Here is a 21513-nt window from a genome sequence, read left to right as displayed (position 1 = left end):
GGCAGCGGCACTTACCACCACTGGCTGCAAGAAGGTGATGAAGGTGCAGAAGCGGCCCCGCTCCTCAATGAGGGCCTTGCGGACAGCCTGCTTCTCAGTCTCTTCCATCAGGAGGTACATGTCATTGACATCTTGGAGAGCACTGTCCAGCTGGGGCTGTAGGTCCCCCTTCCCTGCAAGGAGACAAGGACATGGAGACATCATCCCCTCTCCACTCACCAGTCCCGAACCTGCTGCCTCCCAGAGATTGTTCCTCTTCCATCCTCTGCTGCTGTGAAACTGAGGCAGGCAGTGGGGGACGTCAGCCCTCGGGCGAAACACTGCAGAATTTAACCCAAGCAGCCGCCAGCACAGCATCTCGCAGAGCGTTTAGGGCGACTGCTACCAGACTGCAGATGATTACAGCTTACGAACTGCGGAATGAGCTCCCCCGCTGCAGGCAGCCCGCCATGCAATCCTAGTTCCGCTGAACACCCAGCACCAGGTCCTCAAGGACCGGAAAGTAACGTAACTCCAACAAGCCTCCTGCCAGTATGTCAAGGGCTCTCCTGAGACACAGCCTGCTGTGAGAATCCCCCTCTGCTGGACTGCTCTGGGCACACTGAGGGATGCCACGTCTGTCTACGTAAGGGGGAATCAGCACAGAAAAAAGCCAGTGGCTGGCTTTGCTCAGGATCCCCACGGGGCAATACAGCTCTGGAGTCCTTCCCGAGGCCTACGGAGGAGCCCTTCTGCCCAAACAACGAGGCTGCGGGTTTCCTCCTGGGCTAATCATTCACCATGACAGACACAACAGGCCATGTGCCATCTGGCTGGTGAGTGGAGCTGCCCCAGGGAAGGACGTCGCTCAGCCTGTTACTAGCTACAGTGCTAGAAAAGAACCGCAGGACAGGGAAAGGTGCTTTCTCCATCTGCTGGGTTCAGAGATCTCCAGAATACATGGGCCCTCCACGGGCTTCTTTCTCTTGTGAATTTCACAGCAGAGACAGCGGCTGACCAGTATCCCAGCTGCCTTCACCAGCTCAGCGCTCTGAACCTCTCTCTGCGTGGGCCCCGGCAGGGGTCGGTCAAGCTGACCTAAAGGCTGGGTCATGTGGCAGAAAGCCCCATCCTCACCTGCGTGGTCTGGTCTCCATGTCAGGCTCCAGCCCTACCCGACCAACTCTGGGGTTTTGCTTCAGGATGGCAGATGCAGAGCCCTGCTTTGTCCAGTTGGACATAGCAACCGGACCAGTGTCATAACCTGGCACGCTGGCTCTGCAAATGGATCAGCTATCCTCCTCCTCCCAGCCCCTATCCCAGCCCTCTCCAGTCCACGTCGGTTCCACACTCACCTTGCAGGAGTTTCCCTTGCTGGATTCCCCCTCCACCCCAATCCCCCCCCAACATCACATTTAACAACATGAGTCTAAATTCATCCCTGGGGCAGCCCCACCAAAGCCCTGGAGTTGCACCGAGGAGGAATTTGCTCATCTTGTGGCTGGAGGAAGGCACAAGCCAGTAGAATGTGGAGAGCTGCGAGGTTTGGGTGAATCAGTTCGTCCAATGGGGGCAGAATGTGACCCATGCAGTGTGCGCAGGAGTGCCCAGGCATTAGTCCAGCGTGGGAAGATGAAACACACATGCATAGACAGAGCAAGCCAAGCGAAGAGGAGCTAAGGAGTGAGCGCTTTAGGTGGGCGGGGCCCCCAGCTTCCCTGCTTAGGGGCCACGGTGCCACCTGCATGAAACAGAGCAGATGGCATTTACCCCAGCTTCACTCTGTAGGGGCAGCCTGTGGAGATGACCAATCCCAGCTCAAAGGCTTGATCCAAGCAGACCAGGCTGAGCACTGGGTGTGGGTCTCTCTCTTGCGCATGGGTTCCCCCAGTCATTGATATGAGGGGGCCCAGGGCGGCGTTGGGGACATGAACTTCATGGAGTTCCAACAAGCCACCACCCCCCAGCGATTCCCATGAAGAGAGGGTAAAGCCGGACGACCGAGAGGCTTGGCAGGCGGAAAGACCAGGGGAAGGGAGGAGAAAGATGTTGACACAAGGAGCTTCCAGGATGAAACAGTCAAGAGGCTAATCAGGCCAGGAGGTGGAGAGACACAAACTTTCGGTGGGTGGGTGCTGAGACCGTGCTGCACAAAGGGGGGCACCAGGCAGGAGGCAGAGCGCTAGAGAGGGCCTGCCTGGGCTCAGGAGAGATGGGTCCAAATCAGCCCCCTGGCCAAGTCTGTGGCAGCTTGGAATCTGGACCTGGATCCCAGTCTGAATTTCCCTTCTGGCCAGCCCCAAAGCCCGGAGCCAAGCTGCCAGGAACGTGGGCACAATGGCCGGAGTGAAGAGCTGGCCTGGGCAGTTGGAGTGGCGATCCCAGAACAGACCTCTGGCTGGGAGGGCTGGGGGTTCTCTGACACCCAACGGTTAGAGACAGGGCAGCGGGGGGGACTCACAAGCCAGTCCTGCTGGTACAAGCACCGCAGGTCAGGTGTCACTGGAAGGATTACTTGGGGAAAACTCCTGCCTCCTTGACATCAAAAGCCCAGCGAGGGTGGGAGAAGGCAGCAACTAGAGACCCTGCTAGTGGGCCTCAGGCACCAGGGACAGAGCCAGATGGGAGCTGGAGTGCAGGGCAAGGGGAAATGGCTTCCCCTAGGCCCAACTAGGGCTGGAAATCGGTGTCACTCTCCAGGAGGGAGCTGGGCCTCCAGCAGGGAAGTCTCAGCATTCATCACATGACTTACAGCATGTGAACCCTGGAGGAACAGGGCAGAGAGAGAGAGGAGAAAGCCAGCGAGGGAGGGCTCAATATGAAGCCCATGCTTGCTGGGTGTAGATGGGGACTCTGACCCCCTAGAGGGGCTGCCATGTCCTCCATGTTTCCAATGACACAGGGAAGTCAGGCCTGCTCACCTGACAGAGGGATGTAGCCAGCACAGGGGGCAGGACTCCAGAGGCTGGGGCATGCGGGGGACCTTGCTATCTGTGGGTGCTGTTCCTCGTCCGCACACGAGTGGGGCACTCCCTCCCTTCAGCCTTTGGGGGTGGAGATGGGGATTCTTCGGGATCCCCCAGCTGTCAGCTGGAGCCCAGGCATGGCACCATTGTAGCTGACAGCACACAGCCGAGGCGCCACAGGACGGAAGGGGCCACCCCGCAGCCCGGGAACCAGAGCTGAACGCCTGGGCCACCCCCTGGACCACGCTCTGGCGCAAGCACATGGCACGTGCCTTGCTGCAGCTACCCAGAGATCAAGGCCCCACTGGGGAGAAGCTCCACGCCCACCCCAGCGAGGGGGCACCGGCCCAAGAAGCAGGCAGGGAAGGGCTGGGATGGCCATTGCCGGGTATGACAGCGGCCCGGGCCAGTGCAGTCTGACTCGGGTTCGTTTCATTTCGAGCTCAGGCAGAGGGGAGATAGAGCTAAATGAAGCGCAGGTCACAGGGGAGGGTGAGGGGGAGCGGGATGGAGCTGGCTCGCACGGATTGACTTACCAAGTAGCTCTACAGGAAGGATGTGGAAGGGAGGAAAGAGGAGAGAAAGAGACAGAGAGAGAATGTGTGAAAGCCAGGCTGACGTCCGGACACTCGGCCCCCCTCATCCCCCCCAGGGCCGGCAGGTCAGTCCCCCACTTCCCAGACATGGCTCAGACACGTGTGGGCCCCCAGCAGGCCCCCATCCTGCGTGTGTGTGTGTGTGGGGTGTTAACTCCTTGTGTGTTGGGCTGGAGGGTGAGGAATTGAAGGGAGCTGGGGGGAGTGGCTGTACTGTGCAATCCACCCACACCCCTGGGTGCCTGGGGATAAGGGAGGGTTCCCCGCAGGGAGTGAATTGGGCCATCTTTCCCTGCAGGGAGCCTTTGGAGAGGGTATTTAGGGGCGCTGTTGGTTCTTATCATTGCAGTAACGCCACAGGCCCCAGCTGGGGGTCAGCGCCCATGGGGTACCTGTCTCCAACAAGCCCATGTACCACTGATCTGCTACTAAACTCTGTGCTGAGCAATGCTCTGTCATGCCCAGCAAAATTCTTCAGACAATGTCCTCATGCAGTGCCCTGCGAGTGCCTGGCTGGGACTCCCCAGCCTGAACTTCCTCACAAGCAGTGCTCATTGGCAGGGCTGGCGGTAAGCTGATTCACCTGATTCCCCAGAATCAGGCCCCGCGCCTAATGGGGCCCTGCTCCGGGGGTTTTCAGTGGTATTTCGGTGGCAGGGGGTCATAAAGCCGGCCCTGCTCATCGGTACCAGCCGGATCCCCAGTGCCTGAGCCGCCTCTGCTCCCTGCCCTTCCCAGCCCACCTGGAACCCTCCCAGCGCATCCTACTTCATTTGTGACTGCTCCCCAGGGCCATCTCCACCACAAGATTCCTCTGATGGGATCCAGGGGCAGAGACTGTGCTGGGGTCATGGCCACAGGGCGTGGTGAATGCAGCAGGCTTGCTCACCACTGAACCTTGTCACTGAGCCCACAAACCCCCAATATAGATCCCCATTGTCAGCATCAAGCCACCTTTCCAACACCTAAAGGTAAAGAACTAGGCTGGTCTGCTACCCTCTGCCCCAGGAGCACTAATGGCGGCAGCACTTGTTAATTAAACCTCCTCCCTGCCCTGTGAGCTACAACAGAATACAGCCAACTCTGGGGCGGAGCAGACTGGCTGCTTCACCGCACACATACCGCAACCCTGGGGGCAGGAGCGGGAGGAAGAATCCTGGTCCCAGCTCAAGCTGCGTAGGGAACCGAGGGAGGCAGGTGTCACAGTCTGAGCTGGAACGTAGCTAGCAGGACAAGGAGCTCGCTTGTATGCTCAATCTCGAGCCAGGATGCCCAGGTGGCACTGGGGTCTCTGTCCTGCCTTGGAGGGGAGACCGTGAACTGGGGTCCTGACTACTTCCTCCCCATCAGAGCCCCCGGCCTCAGGGAAGGTCTCAAGTTGAAGGCAGCACAGTGACCCCCTAGAGCCATGGGGCAACAGGGCCTCTCCAGCCATACCTGACCCCAGGGCCACCCAGAGGGAAAGCAATTTGCCCCAGGCCTCGGGCCCCACAGGGGCCCCCATGAGAGTTTTTCAGGGCCCCTGGAGCGGGGTCCTTCACTCGCTCCGGGGGCCCCGGAAAACTCTCGCGGGGCCCGGGCCCCTGGAGCTTCTTCCGCTCCGGGTCTTCAGCTGCAATTCGGCGGCAGGGGGTCCTTCCGCTCTGGAACCCGCCATCGAAGACCCCAGGCCCCCTGAATCCTCTGGGCAGCCCTGCCTGACCCAGCCCAGCCTTGCTTGAGTGTGAAAGCAGATGAGACCCCAGTGGCAGGCCCACAGCTCATGGAGGGGCAGGCTGTCCTCCCAGGCGTGGGCACTGGGGGCGGGGGGGGGGAGTGTGTGTGCAGGGCTCTTACCTTTGCGGGCCTTCTTCTGCAGCTTCAGTGTGTCAGAGGATTTCTTCTTTATCTCATGGCGGGCTCGCTTGTACTCTGAGGACACACAACAGACCCTGAGATGTGTCATGGCCGCCAGGCGGGGGCACCAGTCCCCTCCCCCCAGCCAGCGCATGATTCCTCCTGCCCTGACCCAAGACACTCCCCTAACCCGCCTCTCCTGGCACGGCGCGGTCCCTCTCCCCTCCCAAGCATGGCGTGGTCCCCCCCTCCACTTCCAGGCACGGCGTGGTTCCCACCCTCCCTTCCCAGACACGGCATGGTCCCCCCCTCCTCTCCCCTCCAGGCACGGCGTACAGTGCATCCCCCCTGGTGGATAGGGCATGCCCCCTCACCCCCAGGCACAGGGCACCCCCCCACCCGCCGGATAGGGCGCGCCCCCTCCCCTCCGGGCACAGTGCATCACCCCCATGGATAGGGTACGCCCCCCCGCTATCCCCTGGAGAATAGCAAATCCCCCCCGCCTGTCACCTGGGCTTTACCTTTCGCATGGTCCTTGTCCAGTTGGTTGGCCGTTTTCTTCCAGTCCTCAATCCTGTCCTGCAGGGGGTTGACGAGACTCTCCATCAGGGCGCTGCACCAAGGAGACACCGGAGCCTGGTTAACGAGGCCAGTGGGAAGGAGGTGGCTAAAATACCTTTGCAGACTGGGGCGCTGGCCTTGCAGTGCTGAGCAGGGGAACCCCTAAAATACCTTTATAGATGGGGGCCTAAGTCACCTCAGAAATGTGGAACTCCCAGCTGCACCCAAGGACTGTACTGGGGGCTCCCTGGATCAGGTCCTGGGCACGACAAAGCTGTCTGGGTGCCTGACGCAGTGTGAAGAGACTTACTGCCACTTCCTTCAGCCTTAGGGCGGGGAGGCTGAGGCTGGCAAAGTCGTGTCACTGGTGCCCATCAGACTTACTTGGTGAACTGCCTCAGCTTGGCCTCGATGCTGCGGTGCCGCATGCACATCCGGGTCAGTGCTGAGCCAATGTCTCTCGTGGCTCCTGCAGGGAGAGGAAAGCTTTGTCATCGAAGCATCTTCACTGAACCACAGCACAGCCCCTTGAACCTGGGCACCAGCCTGGCACTATGGGTGCAAGCTGTGGGGCAGTACATGAACCTGAACCAGGAGCCACCGTCCGTTCCTGTTGGGACATCAGAGTCCAGGGCAGGATTTCCATGTGGCTGTTCCAAGTGAGGCGCGACTAAGGCAGATTTCAGAGTAGCAGCCGTGTTAAGTCTGTATCCGCAAAAAGAACAGGAGCCCTTGTGGGACCTTAGAGTCTAACAGATTTATTTGAGCATAAGCCTTCATGGGCTACAGCCCATTTCATCGGATGCACAGACTGGAACATATAGTGAGGAGATATATATACATACAGAGAACATAAAAAGGTGGGAGTTGCCCAACGAACTCTAAGAGGCTAATTAGTTAAGATGGTCTATTATCAGCAGGAGAAAAAAAACTGTAGTGATAATCAAGATGGCCCATTTCAGACAGTTTGACAAGAAGATGTGAGGATACTTAACATGGGGAAATAGATTCAATATGTGTAATGGCTCAGCCATTCTCAGTCTCTATTTAAGCCTAAGTTGATTGTATCTAGTTTGCATATCAATTCAAGTTCAGCAGTTTCTCGTTGGAGTCCATTTTTGAAGCTTTTCTGTTGCAAAATTGCCACCTTTAAATCTGTTACTGAGTGGCCAGAGAGGCTGAAGTGTTCTCCCACTGGTTTTTGAATGTTATGATTCCCGATGTCAGATTTGTGTCCATTTATTCCTTTGCGTAGTCTCTAAGGTGCCACAAGTTCTTTCTGAAGACCAAGGCAGAGCGCACTAGAGTTAGATGGGAATCAAGGTGGGGGGGAAATGTAAGTACTGGAGCTGGATTTTCCTTCCCACCTGGAAGAGACTCGGTGCAGGGACTCCCCCGACACTGGGCTGTCCAGCTGCAGAGCTCTCTGGGTACAGCCCCACCTTGCTGAATTGGCGCCCAGAATATACATCATAAAAAAGCAGCAAGGAGGCTCTGGCTTTGAGGGGTTTACAGTGACTAAGGCACCCTGACACTTGAGTCCAGACCCATCCCATTTTCACGGTAGCCTTCACTGGCAATGCCCCTGAAATCTGCTCCAAAGAGCCTGGCATTCAGGGGCTGGGGCAGAGCAGGGGGCACAGGATGAGCAGCAGGACAGACGGGCAGTGTCACCTGCTCCCTACTGTAAGCCAGTCAGTGCGAATCCTCTCATGTAGCCACGGCAGGAACCAACCCCCTGACTGGGGTAGGAGGTCTCCAGACCCTCAAAACCCAGGGGGAGCTGAGGGCTGAGCCCATCAGGAGCACTGGTGTCATGCGGATGGATGGCGTTATTCCAGGGATAGATATGGCCCAGGGAGTCTATCTCATGGGCCAAGACAGAAGCGCCTGCTTTATCCCAGCCTTCCTCACTCAAGAGCCCCGTTCATGGCCACCAGGGGGCAGCCCAGGCCCAGAGATGGCTGGCAGCCGGCGCCCAGCATCCAGGCAGAGACCGTGAGAACAGGCGAGGAGAGCCAGAGACTGCTGGGGGAGCAGGAGGCTGTTCTGGGGCTCGCTGCCTGGGAAGGGGCAATGTGATCTCAGGCTGCTCTCCAATCCCACCGCTGCAACCAGGGGTGTGCAGGGAGGGTCTCCCCCGCTCAGCCTCAGGGAGCGGGCAGGCACCAGGGGCTCCCACTTCTCCTCGTGCACTCAGCTGGGAGAGCTAAAGTGCCCCAGCAATCGGGGGTTAACCCCCTGCTTGATTCCCCATCCCCAAGTCTCTCTGACCCAGCCTGGGGGGGGAGGGGCGCTCAGCAGGAGGGAGGGGCCAATCCCATTCACACCCAGGGCACTGCTGGGGTCTGACACAGGCTTTAGAGACACTCACAGGCTTAGCCCATGATTCCCGCCAGCAGCCCAGTCCCTCCTCAGCTGCTCTGTGCCCGAGCCTCAGGCCTGCTCCCGAGTCCAGCTGTACAGGGGAAAGGCCCATCTCCCTTCCTGCAGCAGGAGACCCCCCTACCCCCGCCTACACCGACCCACCTACGCCTCCGCCCACCAGGAAATCAGCATCTGCCCCTTGAACTGTCTCCTGGCCAGTGCCCACCTGTCCCCAGCCAGACTCTGCCTCCTGGTGGCCTTCACTCCTTTGAGCCGGGTTTAATGGCCCTTCCTCAGCACAGGGGCCTCCCCGGTCCCTTCCAGCCTGACATTTCTAGGATTCTGGCATCAACTCCAGCCCCCGCTGCTGGGCTTCACCCCACATCCACTCAGGCCTTTCCAGCAGACTAGACTCAGACACTCGTGCTCCAAAACAGGCCCCTTCCTGCTCCTGGAAAAGCCTGGCAGGGAGGAGCAGTATCGGGCTTAAGGCACACAGCTGATCAGTCTCCAGTACAGGGCAGCATCACCCAGACCGGGGCTGGAGCACTCACAGGAAAAAATTAGCGGGTGCTCTGCACCCACTGGCAGCCAAGCTCCCCCAACTCCCCTCCCCGAGTGTGCCGCATTCCCACTCCTCCCCCTCCCTCCCAGTGCTTCCTGCTGCCTAATAGCTGAAAGAGGTGGGAGGGATAGCTCGCTGCTTTGAGCAATGGCCTGCTAAACCCAGGGTTGTGAGTTCAATCCTTGAGGGGGCTATTTGGGGATTGGTCCTACTTTGAGCAGTGGGTTGGACTAGATGATCTCCTGAGGTCCCTTCTAACCCTGATAATCTATGATTTTGGGGAAGGGGTGGAATGGGGGCAGGGCAGGCATCAAGCACTCACCGGGTAGAGGGGAAGTCGGTGCCTATGTCAAGGACTCAAAAATCATGGGTCTGGCCCCCAAAATCACAAGATTGGGCTTGAAATCATGAGATTTCAAAATACAATCAACGTTGGGCTCTCTATCAGCTTTCTGCTGTTGGGGACTTTAAGGGAACCTGTCACAGACTTTAAGGCTAGATAGGCACACCAGGTCATCAGTCTGACCTCCTGCATCTCACAGGCCTCCCGCACCACGCACTGACCCAGCAACAGAAAGTAAACCAAGTATCACAGCTCTCAGAGACTGAACTGCTGCCTAGCACCGGCAGAGACCAGGAGGGAGCGAGGTGCACCAGTGCCCGCGGCCCCTGCAATGCCTGGATATAGCTCAGCTGAGATACACCATGACTCGCATGATCCCAGAAAACAACCCACACTTCACTCTGCAGGGGAGAGCAAAAGACTCAAAGGTCCCAGATAATCTGACCTGGGGAAAAATTTCTTTTCAACCCCAAGTATATTTTCAAGCTTTTCTCTGCAACCACAAGGGCTGGAAAAACTTTCCTTTTTCTGCTAAATGAAAGCTGAGGTGATGGGCTACACATAAAACACAACAGTGGCACCACTGCTTCACGGGGAGGGGATATTTTCCTGCCTCGGGGAGATGTAGGGAGGCTAGTCTCTTTTCAGTGTAAGCCAGCCCTGAGATTCTCCCCAGCTCACGTGGGGCTTTCAGAAAAAACACCAAATCTTACAGGACTCCTGATAAAATGGACACAGTTGGCAGCACTGCTGTGGGGAGTGAAGAAAACTGCTCTATAAGGCACACAAAACTGCCACGGCTGGCTCTGGTGTGGAGCCCTCAAGGAATACTAATGGCCAAAAGGATCTCACTGTGCTCTGCCGACCCGGAGCAGCACTATGCAGATGACACCTCCCCATTGCGAGAGAACCTCCATGGGGCTGCGAGGCAGTGAATGCAGCAGGCGGCTGTGCTGTCCCTGCGGCCCCTGAAGAACGCAGCTTTCCGCAGTTTAGCCTGACCAAGGCTCGCTTGAGGCCGTCCACGAGTTGAGAGAGACTCGGGACTTGCAATGCTGTCCACAGCACAGGGCTGTCTGCGCAGTGATGGTACATGCACAAAGCCCCAGCAGAAGGGTCCCTGGGACACGCTGTGCTACTGCAAGTCTTGTCCAGAGTCGGAGACAGTTTTCCTGTTTAAAACTAAGCAGGGTTTGTTTATAGGGAGACATTTCTCCCATGGGAGGAGGGCGGCTGGGGGTGGTCGGAGTAGAGGATGGAGGTGAACCCAGGGTTTGTCAGCACTGGGGAGGAGAGGAGAGAAAGCTGCTCATTCCTTTCTCCTCTGTTTTCTCTTTTCTTTGCCTCCCTTTCTCATCTCTCCTCCTCCCTGCCTGCCATCCTCTCCTACTCTTCGGCGCCGGTCTTGCCTATGCTGGAACTCTCTGCAAGCGGAAAGCCACTCGGGGCTGCATTCCCTCTCAGCCCTTGGCTTCCTCCTGGTTCTCACCCAACACCCCGCCACAATCCAGTGGGAGCAGGGGAGGAGAGAAGAAAGGAGACCACTGGCTTCCAGGCCTGTCCAGTAGCCACTGGCATGTGGTTAGCCATAGGCTCGCCACCTGCAGCCTCCCCATGGATCTGGTGCTATGGAGCCGTCTCCATTTGAGTGGGGAGGGCTGATTCCCAGCTCACTTAGACGTCCCCACGCTCTGCTCAAGCTGGCATGCTAAAAATGGCAGTGTCGCTGAGCTAGCACAGGCAGCGCTCCCACTAGCCTCGGAGTCCAGGCCTGCCCAGAGCCTGGGTACACACCGGGGCAACTAGCCAGAACTGCTGCCACAGCCACACTGCTAGCACAGCTCCCGCTGCATACGCTGGGAATCGCAGAGCCCAGCTCCCATGCTGGCCTCCCTGATGCGCAGGACAGGGCTGGCAGAAGGGAGGGAGGAAGGAGCTCGCACCCTGGCAAGGCATCCGCAGGGCTGGGTGGCAGCATCTCTGTGTGGTTGATCTGGGGGGTTTCTTCTTGTGCAGTCTACTAGCAGTAGCACCAGCTAAGCTACCAGAGACCCCTGCGTGGGGGCCAGGCTGCTGGGCCTTGCAGCCAGCCAGGGTGAAACTCTCTTTTCTGTACAATACCCAGCGACCCAGGCCACAGACAGGCCTTGAAATAAGGGACATCTGGTTCTCAGATCCATCCATAAATGCCAGCGATGGGATTCCCTCCTCCACTGGCCCTAGCTGCTGTGACAGGGAGAGGAGTGAGGACTGTGGAAATACGCCTGCTCAGGTCCCCCAAAGCTGAGGGAAACGCCAGCTGGCCAGCCTTGGTGCAAGATATGAGAGGGCTGGGTGGAAAGGACAGCCTGGGCTGTAACTTCAGGAGGCAGCCAGGCACAAATGGATCTTTGTCCCAGACGGATGCCACTCTACACAGCGCATACACTACAAAGGGAGAATTCATCACAGCACGGCCTAGGGGAGGTAGGAACTCCTGTGTCCAATCCTAGCCGACTCCTGGCTCGCTGCATAACCATAGCTCTGGGGTCACCTTCCCTACCTGTGTAACAGCAAATACCGACCTTGGGGACACCGACCCTTGAAGGACAAAACAACCGGGCTTGCCTCCTCCTGACGGAGACAGGCCCGAGGACAGGGCTTTGTCCCACAGAAAAGTGCTTGTTTTTAACCCTTGGAAATTCAGGGTCTGTCTAGACTGCGAGATTCCCCAGTGACATGAGAACTCGTGAAGAGCCAAGAGAGAAAGTGAGCAAGTGAATGGAGAAACGATTTTCCGTCAGACTGTTTCCAACTCTCCAGACCTGGTTCTCTTCTGACTCACACTGGCGTAAATCAGGAGTAACTCACTGAATTCAGTGGAGTTACACCGGGTAAAACTGGTGTCAGTGAGAGGAGACTCAGGGTCTTTGCTTTCAGTTTGTTTTTGTTAACACACAATTAACTCCAATGCCTAGTGCACACTTGGGAGGAAGGGCGTCTTTGCTAAATCATAGCTCTTGGAGGGAGCCCAGGCTGTGGGACATTCAGGGGGGTTGAGCGAAGCCAGACTGGAATTCCTGAGATTCTGACAGTAGAAAAACAAGCAGGATTGATTTTATTTTCCTACCACGTCCGTTTCCGTCTTCATTTTGTAAAGGAGGAAGCAAAAGGGCACAAGCTCATTTGCACAAACCCCATATGCAGGCTCCCGTTGGTTAACGAATGTCCAGAAAGGGCTTTAAGATTCTGTGCTGAAAGGTGCTAGGTGTTCTTCCTGGGAAGTGTCCTGCCAGCACCGGACAGGTCGCCTAACAGGCTCGCCTACCCGTGCTCTGAAAACATGGCGGGATTTGCAACACTGCCTCCTGCTTCCCACATTCCTGCACACCCAGTCCCTACCAGGCTGATCGGCCCCAATGCTCTGTTTCCAGGCAAGTTGCCATCTTCAGCCATGGTCTCTATTCTGATTCAACAGTGATAGATGCCCCAGAAATGCCCATCAATAGAGCAGATCTCCACAGAGTTGGCTTCTCTATGGATGTTGGAGAGGTCACCAGACCCTAGTCCCAGAGCCATCACAGACTGGCGGTGATGATGTCCTGAAGCACAGTGCTCTTCCTGGGGTGGAGATCTGGTGTATCTTGGTTCCCTGGGTTTCAGCCAGGACACTGGCTCCTTTTGCAATTGGTTCTACATGATCTCCTTTGTGCAGCCTCTCTCCCCCACATAGTTGGGGATTTCATCATGTGACCAAGCAGCCAGTCTGCGCTGGGGGTGGGGGGGGTGGAGGGGCGGCAGAGGAACTGGAAGAGGGAGAGTCCAGGATGTCTGGTCCAGGACTCCCAAGATGGACTTGGCTGAAAGTCACTGATGTCTGGAATAGCAAGCTCTGTTCTACACTGTATTCCTGTCGACTAATAAACCTTCTGTTTTACCATCTGGCTGAGATTTGCATCCAACTGCAGAATTGGGGTGCAGGACCCTCTGGCTTCCCAAGGAGCCACGTCCAGGCGGACACGCTGCGGGAAGTGCACAGTGTGGAAGGGGATGCTGATCAGACCCAGGAAGGTGAAGCTGTGTAAGCTTCTTGCCCTGGAAACAGTCTGCTCAGAAAGAGGAGGCTCCCCCAGAGTCCTGGCTGGCTTCTTATGGAGCAGTTCCAGAGCATCGCCCTGGTGACTCCGTGACATCTGGTGGTAAAGGTGGGATCAACTGCACCCGGTGGACACAGCATCCTGCAGTTAGTGACTGGGGAGCAGTAGAATGAATGGGGATTAGCTGGCGTGCTGAAGGCTCAGAGGGGTGCGGTTCCAGGAGGCAGAGGAACCTACAGCTTAACCCTGAGAGAGAGTGGACCCCCGAGAAGGGGAGTCGCACTGAAGTGGTTCCTCCCAGGGATCATGGGGAGCTGAGAGAGCACAGGCCTGTGAGTCTGTGACCACTGGCAAACAGCGTGGAAATGACCTATAACCATCTCCTTAAGAAGGACATTATAGAGCTGTGCAGAGAGAGAGAGAGAGGGCTGCACGTTAGAAGATTCACCAAGGCACAGCTGATTGTCGGGTGGAAGAGAATGATCGCTGTAAGGAGCTGGCTGCTGACCCAGCTGGGGCCGCAAGAGAGGCTGGGAGTAGCCAGGAAGTCCCAGGGGTCACCCCAGCCACCGACCCAACCAGGGACGCGGGAGGGGCTGAAAGCAGCCAGGCAGCCCCAGGATCCACCTATCCAATCAGCAGTGGATCTTCATGGCCGAGTTCCCTGTTGGTGGAGCTGAGACGGTTGGAGTTGGAAATGGAACTGAAACAGAAGGAGCTGGAGGATCGTGAAAGACAGAGGCAGCATGAGCTGGTGATGGCGGAGCTGAGAAGCAGAGATTCCCCTATCGTGGTGAGTGGGGATGAGCCCAGGGTAGCTAAGCCCGCAGAGAACTCCGATATCAAAGTGCTGCCTCGGTTTAAGGAAGGGGATGATCAATCCCTGCTGTGCAGGTTTGAGCTGACCCCTGAGGCATATAGGAAAAGGTTCCAGAGTGTGTAGAAGACCCAGGGGATGACGTATCTGGAACTGGTCATGCTGATGGGGGAAATACACCCACAAGTGGGCAAATGGGGCCAGGGCCCAGATGAAGGAGGACGTGATTGAGCTGGTGGGGCTGGAGCGACTATATGAACTCTGTCCCCCTGAGCTGAGGATGTGGCTGGTGGACAAGAGGCCGAAGGACCTGCGCCACACAGGGCTGCTGGCTGGCGAGTTTGTAGACAGCAGGAATTCAGAGTTGAGAAACGGACCAAATTGCCAGCAGTCAGCTGTTTCCCCCACAAAGTAAGCTTGACTCTGAATGACTGAACACTGCCATACATCTGTGTTATCACCTGTTTTCTACCCAAGTTCAGTGCATTCAGGTGATCAGTTACATCTGTTAGAAAAGCAAGGTTGCAGATAAAAGTGGAACCAGCAAGCTGTGGAACCTCCTTGTTTTTCATTTTCATGAAGGAATCCATCTCCTCTCTAAGTGCAAAAAAAGGCTTCAAAACATCTCCAGGACTCAGCCATCTAACTTGAGTGTGATACAGAAGTTCCACATATTCGCTATCCGTACTTGCTAGAAAAGAAGTGAATGGTCTGTGATTCAGCCCTTGTGCACGTATAAAATTAACGGGTTTAAAAACTACACCTATAACTTCCTTCATTTGTAGACTTTTACTACACAAGGCTTTTTGGTGCAAAATGCAGTGTATACTGCTGAAGCTAATTCCTGGTATATTGAGGCTGTTCAGTTTGGTCTTCAATAATCCAACCACACCAACGTTTTCAGAGCACATTGATGGCGAACCGTCCGCAGCCAAAGATACAGTTTGTTCCATGGCAGTGCAGCTTTTTCAATGCACTCTTCCAATCCCTAAAATATGTCCTGTCCCTTCAGTAGCATTAAATCTACAATTCTTCAGTTATATTCAAATTACAATCCACACCTCTAATGAACACTGCACACTGTGCAGTATCTGATGCATCTGTACTCTCATGAAGAGCAACTGAAAATGCTTTGAAGTCTTTTGCCATTTGAATCAATTGTTTTTGCACATTATCTGCTAAACCCGTAATCCTGAAGGCAACTGTACTGGCAGACAAGCTTATGCCTTCAAAAACTTTCTTCCTATCAGGACATAAAATTTTGCTGGCCTTCACAAGACACTATTTTACGAATAGGCCTTCTGTAAAAGGTCGCGATGATTTAGCTGTCATTTTGCTTGTCGCAAAACTTGCTCTTCCTGCATCTTCGCGAGACTTGTTAATCTCCAAAAAGAAATGTCTTTTCCTGGCAAATGCTGCTTTAAGTTGCTGACCTTTTTCCACTCAGATTTTTCCAGTGAATGCATCATATTTTTCACAGTGCACTGTGTTGTAGTGCCGACGCATGTTATAGCCCTTGGGAACAGCAATCGTTTGCTGACAAATTAGGCATTGAATTTTATCTTTTACCTCCGTGAAAAAATATAAGTTCTCCCATTTGTCTTGGAAAACTCTCTTTTCTTCCATGAGTGTGGGTTTTTTTGTTTTTTTAAACACCAAAGTCATTTCCGAGGGGTTTTAATAAAATATAAACACTTGGTAATGCGCCTCTTTCAAACGACAACACACATATTTACCTTTAGATTACTTCCATTCAAGATGGCGGTATCATCAGAAAGACAAAGAGTAGGTAAGTAAACACATTTTAAAATAATTAAAAATAATTTCAGTTAATGTTATGTGCATACATTCGTTGTTAGAAGCCACTGTTCACAGTATTTTTGCTAAGAATCGGTCCAAGGCTGTTCGAAAGTTTCTCTCTTCTATTTTTAGAATGATCAGTGACGTATGAGCCACTGGGGACAGGTCTTGGCGGGGCTGTGGCCTCGGACCCAGTCACTAAGAGGGAACAGGTCCCCACCCCTTCCTCCACCACTGAATTCCAGGCCGAGCTGCAGAAGGATCCATCCTTAGAAAAGCTGAGGGAACTTGCTGGCCACAGCATGGCGGAACCCCTGGGGGAAGGCTGCTGGGAGAGAGTCCTATGGGAGAAGGGATTCCTGTACCGGGAATGGGCTCCCCAAGGGAAAGTGGAACCGTGGGGGAATCAGGAGACAGCTAGTGGTCCCCCAGAAGTACTGCTGCAGGCTACTGTACTTGGCCCACAATATCCCTCTCTTGGGATACTGAGGGATCAAGGGCACGAGGCAGAGGCTGCTACAGAACTTTTAGTGGCCCAGGGTCGCTGATGCCATCCAGCAGTACTGCAGGTCTTGCAACCCCTGCCAGAGGGTGGGGAAGGCCCTGGACAAGGGGAAAGCAGCTTTGAGGCCCCTGCCCATCATAGAGGAGCCTTTCTAGAAGGTGGCCGTGGACATAGTGGGACCCCCCAGCAAGGCAACTCAGACAGGGAGAAAATACATTCTAGTGGTGGTAGATTTCACTACTCACTATCTTGAGGCAGTGGCTCTGTCTTCTATCTGTGGCAGACGCACTGCTGACCATTTTCAGCAGAATGGGGTTCCCCAAGGAGGTCCTTAAAGATGAAGCCGTACTGGGACAAGGAGGATTTGGTACTGGTTGTGTGTGGCCAGTGGGAGGAGCCGGTAGATAATCCTTTAGTGGATCTATTCCCTGAGATGGGGCTGGCCCTTGGCTGGAATCAGTTCCCCTCTCTGACCAGCTAACCCCCGCCCAGCAGGCAGAGATCCAAGAGGTGCTGGGTTCCTATCAGCAGCTATTCTCCTACCAGTCTTGGCTCACTAAGCTGCCTGTCCACCAGGTGGAAACAGAACCTCGCCCATCTGTAAGATGCTCTCTATTCTGGGTCACTGGGAAAAAAGCTCAAGACCTGGAGAGAGAGGTCAGTGACATGCTGGCTTTAGGGGTGATCCAGCCATCTTCCAGCCCTTGGGCCTCTCCTGTGGCACTGGTCCCCAAGAACCACGGGTCAGTCCAGTTTTGTGTGGATTACCAGAGGCTTAATGCCATCACCAAGCTCAATGCCTAGGCTTGACGAGCTCGTTATCTCACTACTATGGATCTCATCAAGGGCTACTGGCAAGTACCTTTGGATCCGGATGCCCGGGTGAAATCTGCTTTTATCGCCCCTCTGAGCTTATACGAGTTCCTGGTCCTACCTTTTGGCCTAAACAGGGCACCTGCCACCTGCCAGCGCCTGGTGAACCAATAACTTAAGGGGATGGAGAATTTTGCCCTGGCATATATTGATGATCTCTGTGTTTTTATCCAGACCTGGAAGATCTGGATAAACAAGTGTCCCTGGTTAAACAAGTGCTGGGCCAGCTCCGGACGCAGGGCTGACTATAAAAGCTGGGAAGTGCAGAGTGGGGATGTCAGAGGTATCATAATTGGGCCACAAGGTGAAGCGGCTGCCTAAAGCCAGAGCTAGCCAAGGTGGAGGTGATCAGAGATAGTCCGGGGAGCGGGCCAAAGAAGCAGCTCCAGGCTTTCACTGGGATGCCAGGCTACTACCGGAATGCTCCGAGGCCAGACCCAGGAAGGTGAAGCTGTGTGAGCGTCTTGCCCTGGCGACAGTCTGCTCAGAGAGAGAAGGCTCCCCCAGAGTCCTGCCTGGTTTTGTAGGGAGCAGTTCCAGAGCATCGCCTGGGGACTCCATGACACACCGTACTGCCAATGGATAGAAAAGGTGAGGCTAAGGCAGAGACTAGATGGCCTGAAGGCGCTATGGACAAGCGATAACCCAGCCGCTAGCATGCTGAAGTTGATGAGAGCTGAGTCGTTGACTTAAATGGGGATACGAAGCAAACACACGTGCACCCTGCCTCATGGAAGCAGTCTCAGTGATTTCAGTGGGACCTAGTCACACGTGTGAAACTGAGCAGAGGTATGGTTGTTTGCAGGCTCAGGGCACACGTCAGGTCCCCTCTCTTTGCAGCACCATGCAGAGCTAGTGCTGAGTGCTACGGAAGCTGTGCTGCACACATCCACCTGCTAGAATCGCCACTCTCTCTAAAAAGAGGCTGCAGCCCTAAGGGCTGTTGAGCAAACCCTGACAGCCTGAATCAAATGTAACCAATGCAGAGCTGTCTTCCTGAGTCTACATACAGCCTGAAACAAGAGCTCATCGAGAGAGAGAGAGAAACTGCTCCCATTAGCTTAATGGACATTGTCTCTGAAGCATAATGATGATCACAACATATCAATATAGTTCATTCTTTCACCCCCATCAGTTAGCAAACACATCCAGCTAGTGCACTGAGTGGGGGTCTGGTTGTTGTCCAGGATTGCGGAGGCAGTGGGCTAGGAATTTCAGGCTCTGAGCCTTCTTGGGAAGGACAGAGATCCATCACATTCCCCTCTCCCCTACCCAGACCAAAAGCTCCCAAAACCTCAAACTGACTGCTGACCCCTTCCGGAAACCAAATGCTCCAGCTCCCAACAAATCCAGCTTTCCTGACAACTTCCCCAGCACAGCTGTGTGCTGTCAATCCAATACCCTGCAGCACACCAGCAACTTGCACTGAATCTTGTAGTCATAGGGCCACCACAAGGGCAGGACAGTGAGGATTGCATGGCTCGATTCCCCCCAGCGGACGATAAAAGCCTGCGATTTGGAATGCAGCCCCAGCTGCTGCGGGGGGGTCCAGTGTGCTGCTAAGCACAGTGCCCTGACAGCACAGAGCTCAAAGACTTGGCTGCATAGCTGAGGTCTGGTTGTAGCAGAGTGCAGATGGCCCCAGCGGACACAGCAATAATGAGCACACCTGAGCCTCGCAGGCACGAAAGTAAAACTTCTGCATCAGTCGTAGGGGCTGAGGTATTCTCCCTTGACTTCCACAGAAATTAGGTCAGGCCCTTAATTTCCACAGCATCTTTCAGCGCAAAGTGCTTTTTTATGTTGTAGCAGGGTGGACCCCTGCTCCTGCCCTGAAGGGGTTAAAAACAGCCATGGGAAGGGGCTGTGACTGGAGAAAGAAGCCTGGGCTGATTGGGAAAAGTAGGCTCAGCTGTGGCCATGCTCCAATCAGGCCCAGCTGGCCCCTATAAGAGGCTGTGAGACAAAAGCCCAAAAGTGAGTCTCTCTCTAGATATAGAGGGAGATGGAGCTGGCTGCAGGGAGCTGAGTGAAGCAGGGCTGGGGAGCTCTAGCCTGGAAAGCCCCAGGCTGCAGCCTAGCATTGGGCTAATAGGTACAGGGGGTTGCAGAGAGCAGCCCAGGGGTAGGCCAAGGCAGCAGGTCCAAACCCTCCTTGCCAGTGATGGGCAGCCTGATACTGCAGCCTGCCCCAAGGCATGGGGCTAGACAATGACTGGCAGTAGCCATATACTGAAGAAAGGTGGGGATAGAGGGTGGGGGTTCCCTGGGAAGGGGAGACCCAGAGAGAAAGGGGTTACTGCCAGGGGGCAGCACCCCATGTAAAAGTGCACCGGGTCCAGGGAGGGACTCGGGGGCCAGAGGACAGGTGGATCACTGGCCTGCAGAGGACGCTCCAGAGCTGGAATGGAACTAATTCCCAGGAGTCACCAGCAGGAGGCGCTGCAGGGATGAGTGCCGCCTATCTACATATGTACATACAGCACCACTGAAATGCAGTCACCCCTGGGGAGGAGGACAGCAGCTACCCAGGCAGAACAATGCACAGCTGTGGGGGAATAAGGGTATTGGTCAAGAATGCTTGGGCAAGTCCCTCCTTCACAGACAGTGCTGCAAGATCTCTGATATACACACCACGCAAACATGAACTCAGTTTTTAAGTCCCCACCTATGCACATATAAAATGCCCTGCAAAGCCTCAGAGCATCTGTCACAAATATTAAGCACACTGGCTGGATCTGCACTGGTGTAAGATACATATTTCAGACACATGCAAAGCCAAGAAATAAACCCATGTATGGAGACACTGTTGTTTCTGCATCTCCCTTCCCCCTCTGTGAGTCTTTTTGCTTGTGCTCCTTATTTCTGACCCATCCCAGACTTGGCAAATGCCATCAGTAGAGCCCTGTGCCGCTCTCCCAGTGATCCTAGAATGGGGGCACTGAGATCTATCGTGCCATGCAGCAGCAGGACTGCGTAGGAGATCGTTGCCATAACTCAGCACAGTCCAGCTCCCTGGCTGGCTTTCTGTCTGATGGAACGGCTGGAGGATTGAGGGGTGGGGGTCGCAGGCAGACTGGGGTGCAGGAAGGAGCACGTGGACTGCAGGGGAGGGGAGAACATGAACCAGGGAAGGGAGGGGGAAAGGGCTTATCATATCTTTCCACCCCCCAGGAACCGAAATACCCCAAGGAGACCAGATCTCACATTAATCCAGCTACATCCATTTGGCATTAAAAAGAGACAGTGAAAAATGCAAACACTGTTACAAACTCCCAGACATCTAGGCACAGGCACTGTGGGGCTGGGGAAACATGCCCCCCTATCCCCTCAGACTTTTGAAATATATTTCTTTACTGAAATGGGCATCCAAGAAATATCAGAGATTCCTGCTTCAGTGAGCTGGACTTCACTTTTCCAAGCACAGGCCCTGCTCCTACCTTGCCAACATTGGGATAACCCAACATTTGCTCATCTCTGGTACATATTTTGGTTTCCCTTTTGTTAGAGTTCGATACAGATCACAAATCAAGAATGAACGTAGTACAATTATTTTTCATGAGGATTATTTCTTGGGATGTTTTCCTTTGGAACACAAGAGCTCCCCGTTCTTCCAGCCCCAGTAAGGTCTCCCATATATGGTTTCAGGGTCCAGTGTTATTTAACCCATTCCAGCAAAACATGAGTAACAAATGTAGATACAGCAGGTGCATTTGACATAAAGGATCATAGCCCAAGAGTGAGAGGTGCTTTCTGGCAGGGAGCTCCGGGTCATGAAGTCCAGACCCCTGCTATCACAGGCAACCCCTCAGTCCATCCCCTTCATACGTTTATCAAGCTCCATCTTCATACTAGCTGGATTCTTTGCCCCACACTTTGTTTGGGACCGTGCTCCAGCACCTCACTCCTCTGGCAGCGAGAAATCTCCTAATCCCACGTGTACAGGGTCACAAACAGCAAGTACTTGGACCGCTGCCCTCTACTGGGCAGGATCAGGGCTGCGCCAGTGTGTTAATGGAAGGGACAGAACGGACACTGGCCTTCACGCACCTTGCTGAAAGCACAGGGTGCTCTGACCTGCCGTTTGTGGTGCCACAACAGAGTGATGGTGTCATAGCTTCCTACTCAGATTTGAACCTTAGCGTTCATAACCTGAGAAGCTAGCATGAACCCTCTAAGCTTAATTACCAGCTTAGATCTGATAGGCTGCCACCAACCAGGAATTTCAG

The 21513-nt window shown here is 54.8% G+C and overlaps 1 protein-coding gene across 1 annotated transcript in view; it reads right to left on the bottom strand.

Annotated features, from left to right (window-relative positions):
- The window catches only part of MTSS2 (MTSS I-BAR domain containing 2), an 83271-nt gene that overhangs the window by 20365 nt on the left and 41393 nt on the right, over positions 1-21513 (bottom strand). Inside the window, exons 4-7 of the mRNA XM_075073832.1 lie at positions 6323-6407; positions 5899-5990; positions 5378-5452; positions 16-173 (exon numbers count right to left, since the gene is read on the bottom strand). Of these exons, the coding sequence (XP_074929933.1) occupies positions 16-173; positions 5378-5452; positions 5899-5990; positions 6323-6407 (410 nt within the window). The remainder of the gene's footprint in view (positions 1-15; positions 174-5377; positions 5453-5898; positions 5991-6322; positions 6408-21513) is intronic.

The sequence above is a fragment of the Chelonoidis abingdonii genome, chromosome 19, assembly GCF_003597395.2.
Source record: "Chelonoidis abingdonii isolate Lonesome George chromosome 19, CheloAbing_2.0, whole genome shotgun sequence".
NCBI lineage: Eukaryota > Metazoa > Chordata > Testudines > Testudinidae > Chelonoidis > Chelonoidis abingdonii.
The sequence above is the reverse complement of the archived record's forward strand: the minus strand, read 5'-3'. Positions and strand labels throughout refer to the sequence as shown.